This window comes from Lissotriton helveticus, chromosome 8 (genome assembly GCF_964261635.1).
Source record: "Lissotriton helveticus chromosome 8, aLisHel1.1, whole genome shotgun sequence".
Taxonomy (NCBI): Eukaryota; Metazoa; Chordata; class Amphibia; order Caudata; family Salamandridae; genus Lissotriton; species Lissotriton helveticus.
The window spans coordinates 248,204,658-248,216,769 of NC_136069.1; the positions used below are offsets into that span (position 1 = coordinate 248,204,658).

Genomic DNA, 12,112 nt, shown 5'->3' on the forward strand with positions numbered 1-12,112 from the left:
TACAAAGAGATACGCCCATGAGGTTAGAAAAAATCAAACCACCTCCCCAAAAGTAGTCAAGTAAATTCAAGCTGACGTACAAAACCTCAAAGATACCAACACAAAGAACTGCTCTGCTACCAGAACACAACGCCACAAAATGTAAACTACAACCTCCATTACTTATTTCATTTCTTTTCTAACTGCACACCTTCATTCCCTGAAAACAATTCACTTTTATTGGATAAATCAGAAACTTAAGTGCACCTAACTCCTAAATTTGGGCAATTCTGACAACAGTGAATTTATCAAGGATGAACAAGTACATCCGTGACACTACAGACATATTCATGATATAGGTGAAAGTTTGTTGGTTCACAGTAATTGGTATAGCCCAACAATATTGTTAATACTGCATATACTGAAATATAACCTGGGGCCGGATTCCGAGTTCAGCGGACGAGTACTCCATCACAAACGTGAGGAATATCTTGTCCGTTGTGTAACAAGTGCATTATATCCAATGGTATCCGTCACGTTTGTGATGGGTAACCTGTCTGCCGAACTCTAATTCAGGCCCTTAATAACTTATTAACACTTTATCCTGAATTATGCATCGAAAATAAAACCTTGAATGTGCACATATCTATATTTTCTACAAAAATTCTCTTCAGCAATGCATTGTTCCCCTTTTCAAATATCAATTAGATTTCATATGTTTAAGCACCACAACGGTGGAAATAATACATTGTTTATCCGTCAATTAACTGTACTTCAATTGATTGTCAAATGACTCAGTTGTTAAAATTAGAAAAATGATTGCCATTTTGTTTTGCTTGCAAGATTGTCAAAACCTGAATTGATTAATTTTGATTAAGATTATTCAGTGCTTAATTTGAGCCGGTGGTTTTGATGAGGGGCCCCAACGCCTATTTTTCTGCATCAGGCATTTGCGAGCAAAAGACACATGTGGGAAAGACGGAGGAAGAGAAATATGGAAAAGCGTCACAAAGGCAGAAAGCTGCAAGAGTGAGCTGCAAAGGCAAGGAGTGGCTGTAAATGGAATAAAGAAGTCTGAGACGAGTTTAGAATTATGCTGCCTCGGTATTCTGTGCTGGCACACTTAATTGCAGCACCCCCGTGTTTCAGAGGAGAGATTTGGGCACCCACACTTCTTTATTTACAAATTAAGCACTGACATACCATAGGTAACAGTTCCATATTGTGCAACGGGTTGGAGGGGGTGGGTGGATTTCTTGTCCTGGTGTATAAAATATACATCTGGTGTTTTATATCAAATAGAATATCGTTTCAGACCACACTTAAATACAGAAGTTCGCAGGTTTTAATGGTAAAACATTCATCATTAAAGGTCAGGATGCATTCCAATGAAATGCACAAGCCGACTACTCTGGGTAATTAATATTGTCTAACTTTTACCATCTGCCTGGGAATTTCTTTCAAACCAAAAGCCATATTGTAATTTAGCCATGGTGAATCATAGAATGACTCATTTAGAGGGACCATGAGACTAAGTCATTTGTTTTCTGGTTGGAATTTTCAATTTTTTTCGGATTCCGTTATAATAGAACTATTGGCATCAGGTCTGAAACTGTTTCGTGTTCACAAACTTACAATCTCTCAGGCCTTGCAATATATTTAACACTCATTGTGATGTGGAAAAGTATTTTTCGACTCACAAGGTGTCTTTTGCAAATGTAAATATAAATTTATTTGAGCTTGTAAAGCGCACTGCTACCCGTCCATAGGTCTCCTGGCGCTGTATAACTCTGGCTGTCCCTGTGGGATGGTCCCTGCTGGGAGTCCCCAAGGTGGAGCCAGGCATCCCCGGACGGGGCCGGAGATTAGGCAAGCTAATGCCCAGAGTTGCCGAGTGGAACCCCTGATTAGAGTAAGCACCGAAGCAAGAATTATCGAGTCCGCTGACCAAGGTCCACGACCCTGCCGCGTCAGGAATTGAACCCTGGTCCCGGCCGAGTTCTGCTCTCCGGTCTGCCGCCTCTAACCAGTGAGCCACACTACTCCACAGACAGACTCTCAAAAGAAAGAGGTAATGTAATGTGCTTCGCCTATCCTTTGTGAGTCGGTATGCAATGCATCAACCACTCTAGACTGCAATTATGGTTGCAAAACATTCAATTACAGAGACCCAAGAGGTGGTAGTAACAGAGTCGAAAACATGTGAGTAGACATTCCAGACTCTATACACCAGCAGTCACCAAGGCCAATCAATTTGAGGAATATGCCCATGAGTGACTTTTTAAAGGTATCTTGCATAGTTTAGGGAATGGGACTTTCCAATGCATGCATTTCCATGTCAGTCTCTTCTGACAATATGTGAGCAACCCCTCTGTATCCATTGGGGAAAATGCATTGCAAAGACATATGCCTTCACAATACTGCCAACCTCTGATCCTTGTGCTTCGGTGTCTGCTCAGATGACAATGAACCTTGAAGGGCAATCTTGATCTTTGCAGACCCTGCATCAGTGCAAACATGGCGGGTCACAGTTGTTCACAAATAACGTGCATGATTGTCAGGTGAACAAGTATGTTTTGATCCCATATGCATCACACATCTCACACCATCCTTGAGCAATAGTAAGTGAAATGTTGGGATTGAGGCATCATGGTAGACCATTCATTGTGTGTGTGACTCAAGTAGCTTTATATATTTAATCCCCCCCATATGCCCCACTCAAAAATATGCTCATATATTTCATAATTTTCAGGCTCAGTGAAATTATATGGTTATACCAGATAACATAGACCTCACATTTGCAAATGTGTATAACAAAGAGAGACAACTTTGATTTGGATGGTCGAATTTCATCAAATCTACGATGCTGTGTTTTTCAAACAAATTGATCTTCTGATGATAAATGGAATGCAATATTAAGCCTAAATACAGTACATTTACCTTGTATAGGAAAAAATATATCAGTTTAGTTTTGAGTTGTACAGTAAGTAATGTATTTACATGCCACTGTGCGATAGTTTGTATAATTGGAGAACGTCTGAAGTGGGTTGAATATAAAATCTGCATCTGTTATGCACAATATGCCTTCTATTTTAGGAGAGATTATGGCTTTGGATCATTAGATTTGGTTGAAATATAATTAAGTCTGGGTTATCTGTTGCTGTCTAGATGTTCAGTCGTCATTTCAAGTTTCTCCCCCAGCTTTCTTATAAGTTCTGCAAGGTCTTCAGTATTGTGTGATTTTTCTTCCAGAAGTTCATAACGAAGACTCGATATATCTTGTTTGATTTCTTTCAGTTCACCTGAAAGGTATTAAGAAAATAGTCACAAAAATTGAAGAGGATAATTTCCTATATACAGAAGAGGGATCAGCATATGCTGCATTGAATGTAGACAACGCCAGTACCATTATGATTTGAAATAAAAATAGCACCTCTTTTTACTAAGGCACTATAAAGTTACTGCTAGGAAGTGAGAGGAGAGAAAAACGACTAAAGCGCCACGCAGTGTTGCAATGTCTCAAGGTGTCCCAATGTACATCAAAAAGCAAAACCAACACAGTAGCCATTCCTTACCGGAGCACTCTGTCAACACAAAGCTAAGTAAAACATAGAGGACTTTGTAATTGCAAATTCCTAATTCAGATGTTAGCTCTGATTCACAAAATCTTGAGTTTGAAAATTTGAAATTTGACCCTGTGTAAATAGTATTTTACAGCATATTTCTGTCTTTAGATGGTTCACAAAGCGTTACAGGAATATTAAAAGGTGTGCACATGTTTCCTATATGTCACTGGGTACTCAAAAAAGTAAATAAATGCATAAAGCTTTTATATGAAATGGAAACTTTTTATGAGTAATCTCTAGAGATTTACATCGGAAAAGTATTCATTCATATAGGGCCCACAGTAAAAACAAGTGTATTTTAATGCTCAGTGCCTCGAAATGTAATTTGAAATAGTATCTGTTTAGTAGAAATAAAGTAGTATTTGAACAGCAATATAAATATTTGTGTGAACTATGAAACTCAAATAGTGTTTTTTTCCCCAACAATTTACTGTAGTTCTTCTGTGATGCCAGAAGTACAGGTCCATTTCATAAAATGGGGAAATGCATGACAGTTTTCGTAAGAACCAGCTGTGCAACATACAACAGAGATCGGTATTTCACTTTAAATTGTATTAAGGGTAAATAACATATTGCAAATCTCCGAAATCTAACGAGCTAGCCTGTTTACTCGGATATGTGTATCGGCACAACATTAGGGCCTAATTACAATGTCGGTCGGAAAGCCTCCGCCCGCAGGTCAGAGACTTTCTGACCTACATTGTAGGTTTAAACTCTGGCCGCCGTATTACAATGACGGCGGTTGGAGTTTAAACCAGCCAGCAAATCCGACTCGGTTCCGACGGGCTCAAGGAGCCTATTGGCGAGTCGAAAAAACCTCATAATCCCTTAAAAACAGCGTTTTCGCCGTCGGGATTATGATGACACAATCTCCCATTGAAAAATGGAAGTTTGCGACCGCACCATGTGCATCCTATTTGCGTTGTCGGAACTACTGACCTGAGGTCGATCGTATCCCCATCCGCAGCTATGCTGGACGGAGGCAACTCCGACCGATGTCGTAATCAGGGCCTTAAACTGTAGACATTTAATTTGCATAGTATACAATGCCGTTTGTATGGCTACGTCCAAACGTTTTGGTGTTGGAAATTCTACCTCTTATAGCATGAATCAGGAAGCCACAACATAAGCTAACAAAAGAGGAGAGATAAAAGCAAATAACTTAATGCACTTTGCACTCTGGAAACTCAATACGGATTTCTTTCCTATTTCTAACTATCAGAACTAATCCCTTCTGAAGCCTCGCTCCAGTAACTTTCCCCTTCCCACTGTAATCCCCTGCCCATGATGCTGCACACCTTTCTCCTCCCTCCCTTCCTCTTGTGTACCGTACTTTGTTGCTCAGATGCTGGGTTTGTTTTACATATGTAAAATACATATATTATCTGTTTTTTATTTTGAAAGTCTTTTTAAAACATTAGGTACAACTAGGTTATTCCAACTTTCAAAATACCATGTTGTCCAATCAACTGCTCAAAACTCGGCAATTTGAAGGGCAAACATACCATAACTATGTTATTTTGCATAGAAAAGGATTGATGATTGTACATTTTTGCAGTAAACAAAACTAATTTAAAATGATTTCCTTGTTTTATATTAAATGTAGACTTTGAGATAGAATTCGATTGGGATTTATATATTTGCATTATTGTGATAACAAAAAATATGTAGTATGGTTTGGATGGCAATCAGAAGTATAGCTTTCATCGATAATGATTATTATTAGTATATATCACATAGCTGCCGTACTTAAAGTACCAATATCAAAGCACTCCAGCTATACTAAAGCACTCCTACTATTCTGTCATTAGAACCAATATTCAAAACTTACCTTCGTTGACCTCATCACTTTCCTTATCAATTTGAGCTTTTAGCACATATCGTTTTATGAGTCTTTTCATGATTTTCTAAAGATAGAGAAAAAAGAAATAACATTTACTTTTCAGGTTGCTCTCAGTGACCCTGCTTCATAAAGATTCTGCTGTAGTTTAACAACAAATTGTGAAAACCATTAGTAGGCCAGGAATACTACAACAATAAGTCACATTTCCCATACTCTAATCTTTGTTAATCAGGTCAAATTATTTTCCCTTATTTTCTGCATTTATTTCTAGTCCCACAATACTATATATAGCCTAGCTGCTGCTTTTGAACAAGGAAATAAAGGTAAAAACAGAACAAACGCTCCAAAGCAGACATACCAGGGAGCAGCAATTGGTACTTTTTCTTTAAGTAGCTCTGTTATGACCAAGAAGAACAAACAATAACAACACACATCGAACTGCTTACTAAAAATACCTTAATATAGGCACAATTACACGAGGCAATCCATTATGTTAGGAGCAATATATTTATTCTTTAATGATTTACATCCAACGCATCCAACACACCTTGGGCGAGCAACCTCCTTTTTTATGGCCTATCTCACCAGTCAACCATGTGATCATACTCCTGCAGGTATTAGCTGACTGGGTTCACATCGAAGGTCTGCTGCCATTCTACCAGACGGGGTTCAGACCAGGGGACTCAACTGTAGACAACATCACAGCCTTGTTATACTTAGCCAAACAAGCGGTAGCCCATCGCTCCCCTCTGCTCTTCGCTTCCTTCATTGACTACTCTGCAGCCTTAAATGGGGTAATCCGCAGCATCCTCTGGCAGAAACTGGCACGGTGGAACATCTGCCTGAAATTACTATGAGCTATTAGATCTCTGTACCCTAGAACCTGGGTAAGGGTTAAACTCTCCAGGGAGTTCACCACAAAGAAAATTGCCACATCTCTGGGGCTAAAACAGGTATGTGTCCTGGCACTGATGCTTTTTAATTTGTACACGGCCGATCTGGGCCTAGTCCTGCATGTAGCATCTCTAGGTACTTCTAAAATTGGTCACACAAAGATCCATCTGATGCAGTATGCCGATGACCTCGTTCTTTTGGATCACGCCAAAATAGGCCTTCAAAAAGCTCTCACCACTTTCTAGGAATATAACGCCAAGAATGAGCTGATAGCAAATGGACGCAAGTCTAAAATTGTGATTTTTAAATGGTACCCAAAGAAAAAACATACTATGGTGCGGCTGGTCCCCTGATTCTGGACTGTGAACAAAGTTGTAACTATCTTGGGGCCTGGCACAGCGAGCACGTCTGCCTACGGGTCCACCTACAAAAACTGCTGCAGACAGGGCAAAGGGTCACACACGCGCTCTGCAAATTATATGCCCAACAACTATGGCAATTCAAAGAGTATTGAGGGCCACATTACCACCCTCATTCAATTACGCGCAACAGGCATTTCCGGGAATGTTCGCACAGGACTTGGAGAAAATACACTGCACAGCGTACAAAAAGATATTTCACTCACCAGCCTGTACTAGAAACACGTTGATCCACCTCGAATCCGATCTTAACCAACAAAAATTAGAAGAGCTGGCCGCTTTGACAAAATATTTTTACTTGACAACTGTGGCGTTTGAGAATTCTATGAAGTCCCTCATAAATTCCATCTTTTTAAAACCAAGCAACCCCTGGTCTGCAAGTCTTACCATAGCCAAAGGTCCTCTTCAATTAGAAATCGAGAACTGGGATCCCAATGTAATCAACTACACAAATATTAGACAAAAATAAAAAGGCAATTACACTCTCACATTTTGGACATGGAATCCTCGGCAGCCAGAGACTTTCATGAAACTCTATTTCCCCCTCAAATTTTGCACACTCATAAACCGCACCTTACACAGGCCGTGGGGGAGACAAGCATTACATCGGATTTTAGAAGCAAGATTACATCCACTCACTTTAAAAGAACTATATCCATCTTGGAAAGCATGGACAAAGCGTTGTCTCTGTAACTATAAAAGGAAGTCCCAGGCACACATTTTTTTGTGCTGCTCAGCCTTGCGGGAAGTCTTCATAAATCACCTCAGACCTATACTTCTTCAACTGGGCACCCACACATCAAAGGAGGCTGTCCGTCAGCTCTATAGCTTGGACATTGCCAAGCACATGGCCAACTTTGGCAAATTTGTACAACATTTTTCGCACACTTTTGAAAGACAAGTCGGCACAAGCAGGATCTGACAAACAGCTCAGGTGCTCCACAATATCACAGCCACCCTCCCGGAGGTCTGCTCCACCTATTAACAGTTGATTTCATCATGGGGGCCTTCGAGCTCTAACACTGTCCAGATGTTCCTGTTTTTTTAAGTCTATACCTCCTGTTCACATATCACTCTGACAACTGGTCTTAAATATTATGATCTTCTTTTTCACTTTGATTTTTCATAATGACATGCACTTTCCTTTAACTTTAACTTTCCTTTACGTTTTTAACATTATATACTGTAATGGTTTTAAGTAACCACACAAAAAATTAATTCAGACATTAACCTACATGGACTTTTAGGTCTGGCTTGACAGTGCAGCTGTCGCTTAACCTATTAACTGACACCAATATTATTCTATCATTCTTTGTTTCTACACAAATACATTTCTATTCCCATACTCCTTACTTGTAATGCTTCATGTCACCATACAACATTCCTTTTAAATTCCAGACATATTAGCATTGCCCATGCTTGTTTATTTTTTGTGTTTGTACAAAGAGCCTTTTTCAGGGTTTTTCATGTTAAACCGTTTTTAAACAATTCAGAATAAAAAAGAAAATTATCAACCACGAGATGACATTTTTCTTCATCTCCCCTAAACAAATGATCGTCCTGCAATGATTGCAGTATGTGGAGAACCTTTTCAATTTGCAGTCTTCTTCTGCTGCTTTGAGGATTTCTGGCAGCAGGATTTCTTCCTCCCATTACTGCCTCTGCATCTCCGCTGCGGAATGTTCTCTTGTGTACAATGGTCCGTGGTGTCTCATAATGCCACAGGTGTGGAACGACTGCATCACTAATGACACCTGAAGCTTCTTTCTCAAGTAAGAAAGAAAAACTGATGACTAGCAAAGGAACCCTGTAGTAAAGTGGGTTATTAGTTGTGAAGGATCTGAAATCTTCACAAGTGATAATTCATCAACCTTTCCTCTACTGGGGACTAAGTACCCCATTGGAGTGGCTCACTGACACAATAGTGGTAAACAATATTGTTGACAAAAATATCATTCACCACAATCCTATACTTATAATAGTAAGTATAAAAATATCAGAAAAAATATTGTTGATACTAATATCAGCCAAAAATAAACAAACATATTGACTTTTTAAATATAAATAGTGTTTACAATATTAAAAAGTTAAATATTGTAATTTATAAATGTATTAAAATATAAAATAAATACATTCCACTAATATTTAATACTATATGTAAATATATACTAACAAAAACACACAAACACATTTATATGTGTGTTTGTGTTTTTATATAAATATATATATAAATGATATAAATAATTTAAATGTGTTACTAGCATAACACACACAAGCACATATATGTAAAATACATAGACAATAAAACCATAAAAATATAAACAATTCAATAACAAAAAATATATTAATTAATTAGGCAATACATAAAATATTAAAGCTCTAAAATCCCATAGAAACACACTTACTAAAAATACTATAAACATAAAAAAATATAAGCAAATAGTATAAAGTATATTAAAAAACTATTAATGCTATAACATCCATTTAACCAACATTATGAAAACTATTGGCGTCAAAGAATATGCAACATTAGGGAAAGTATTGGCTGTCAGAGGGATTAAAGTTACAATTCTTTCTCCAGTCACCGCAATAGTAGGAAAAGTGTTGCACTTCAGAGGGGTAAAATTATTCCAACTCCAGTCTAAACCAGCCGCGGGCCGTGGAGGGAGTTACGGTGGGGCAGGGAGGCGGGGAGGGGGAGGGGCGGGGTGGAGGGTGCTAAAAGCAGGCATATGGATCATTGCAGGTAAGTACACAATTTAATTAATAAAACGAAATTCGTAGCGCGCACTGCATTGCAAAAAGCAATACTGTGCGCACTACGAATTTCGTTTTATTAACTAAATTGTGTACCTACCTGCAATGATCCATATGCCTGCTTTTAGCACCCTCCACCCTGCCCCTCCCCCTCCCCGCCTCCCTGCCCCACCGTAACTCCCTCCACGGCCCGCGGCTGGTCTAAACAACAGTTGGGAAAGAATTGGACTTCTGGGGGAATAAATGCAATATTCCCAGTCCAAACAACACAATAGAGGGAAAGCATTGGAGTTAGGTGAGGTAGAATGTACTATTCCAACTCCAGTCTGTACTACAGAAGGGAAAGCATTGGACTTTGGATAGGTTAAAATTATTATTTACACTCCAAACAGCACAACAGTAGGGAAAGTGTTGGCCTTCGGATGAGTAAAACTTACTATTCTGACTCTAGTTTGTACACCAGTAGGGAAAGCATTGGACTTCGGATGGGTTACATTTTTCAATCCCACTCTAAACAGTACAACAGTAGGGAAAGTGCTGGACTTCGCAGGGGTAAAATTTACTATTCCCTCTCCAGTCTGTGCAACAGTAGGTAAAGCTTTGGGCTTCAGATGGGTTAAATTTACTATTCCCACTCCAAACAACACAACAATAGGGAAAGTGCTGGAATTCAGAGATGTTAAATTTACCATTCTTACTTGAAACAGGACAATAGTAGGGAAAGCATTGGATTATGAGGGGTAAAATGTACTATTCCCTCTCCAATCTGTCAAACAGGGGGAAAAGCTTTGGATTTGGGAGGGGTGAAATATTCACTATTTCCACACTAAAAGTGCAACAGTAGGGAAAGTGTTGAACTGCAAATAGGTTAATTTTACTATTCCTACAGTAGTCTAAACAAGAATAGAGAATGTACTTCACTTCAAAAACATTACATATATCTGTAACACTATGAATGTAGAAACATTTTTAAACACTTTAAAAATAAATATTTAACATGAAAAAATATATATGTATTAAAAGAACTAAAAACAATTAATCAAGTTACATAAATAGTATTCAATAAAATAATGCTTTATCAGTTCCTCTGCAACCCTAGCAGTTCTCACCCAAAAGAGTAATAAAAAGTATTCCACAATTTACATATTTAAAATCAATTAAAAATGATTAGCAATTCATAATTAATTGTTCATTAATTACTACATAATTAACTTCCCAGTTTGGACCTCTAAAAAACTAGCAGGACGCAACTAAAATATTATTAAAATAAATAAGTATGCCATAATTTACATATTTAAAATTCAATTAAATAATTAACTTGCACATAGCAATTACTAGTTAATTATGAATTAATGTACTTCTCATCCTATACGGCTACAAACCTAGCATTCCGCAACTAAAATATAAGTAAAATTTATCAGTATAACATATTTAACATAATTAAGACATCCGTTAAATAATTACCAATTAATAATAGAGTGCTAATGACCCCTACAAACTTAGAAGCCTGCAGCTACATTATAAGTTGAATTAAAAAGTATTCCATAAATTATATAAGTTAAAATCAACAAATCAATGAATTAAAAAATTGCAAATGAATTGCTAATTATTATTTAATTAACTTCCTACCCTGTACCCCTACAAGCCTAACAGCCCTCAAATAACATATACAAAAATAATTCAGTATGACATAATTTACATAATATATATCAATCATATAACTAAAAAGAACATATTAAATAATTAACAAATAATTATTATATAATGAACTTCCCCCCCTATTCCCTTACAGGTCCAAGAACCCACTACAACACTATAAATGACTATCATAAATTAAATTAAAAACTCAAATCACTTAAAATTGGAAGCTCTAGTTTGAAAAAATGTATAGCATTTATATAAACAACAGTAGCCCATAACATATATGAACTCAAACACGTGGAAATAATTAAAACATTATATTTTTGACAACTATATTATTGATCATGAAATAAAAACAACAAAATTATTTAAAACAATATTAATTACCTCAAAAAATGATATTCTTGTCAACGATATTTGTGCATCATGATATTTGTGAGACACAATAGATAATTTCCGATATTTCTGTCTCCTGATATTTTTAACTAAATTTTCTGTTCAAACACTATTGTAGCACTTGTCCCTCTCAGGGTTATGAATCAGAACTGTCCACAGCTTACTCACAGAAGGTGGTTCACTAGTATGCAGCAAACAAAGCATAATGAATCTGTCCAGTCGGTCTTTTTTTTAGCTTAAAGGAAAACTACTTTACTAAGTACACCGTACTAAATACTACTCATTAATTTACAAATATGTCAAATAGGTAAATGGACATACCTTTGGCACCACACCTAGAACAGTTCACAACCTCAACAAGTTCTGAACCCTATACCAAATATACGGTTCCCACTAGAAAAGATAGGGCTGTGTATTAGGACAACAGAAATTTAGAATGCAGGGATCATTAACACCATCAGAGACTGTCTGCCCAATGTCTAGCTATCCCACCGTGCCTCACCCAAATGCCTAAACATAGGGTGGCAGGTAGTTTTGGCAACCTCGAACATGACGCT

At 37.5% G+C, this 12,112-nt stretch overlaps 1 protein-coding gene across 3 annotated transcripts in view; it reads right to left on the bottom strand.

Moving 5' to 3' along the window:
• Positions 1-2,565: 2,565 nt before the first annotated feature.
• The window catches only part of TRPC6 (transient receptor potential cation channel subfamily C member 6), a 453,173-nt gene continuing 443,626 nt past the window's right edge, over positions 2,566-12,112 (bottom strand). For all 3 annotated transcript variants that reach the window (XM_078655966.1, XM_078655967.1, XM_078655968.1), the window contains 2 exons: positions 5,437-5,512; positions 2,566-3,281 (listed from right to left, as the gene is read on the bottom strand). In XM_078655966.1, coding sequence (XP_078512092.1) covers positions 3,130-3,281; positions 5,437-5,512 — 228 coding nt within the window. In that variant the 3' untranslated portion in view covers positions 2,566-3,129. The remainder of the gene's footprint in view (positions 3,282-5,436; positions 5,513-12,112) is intronic.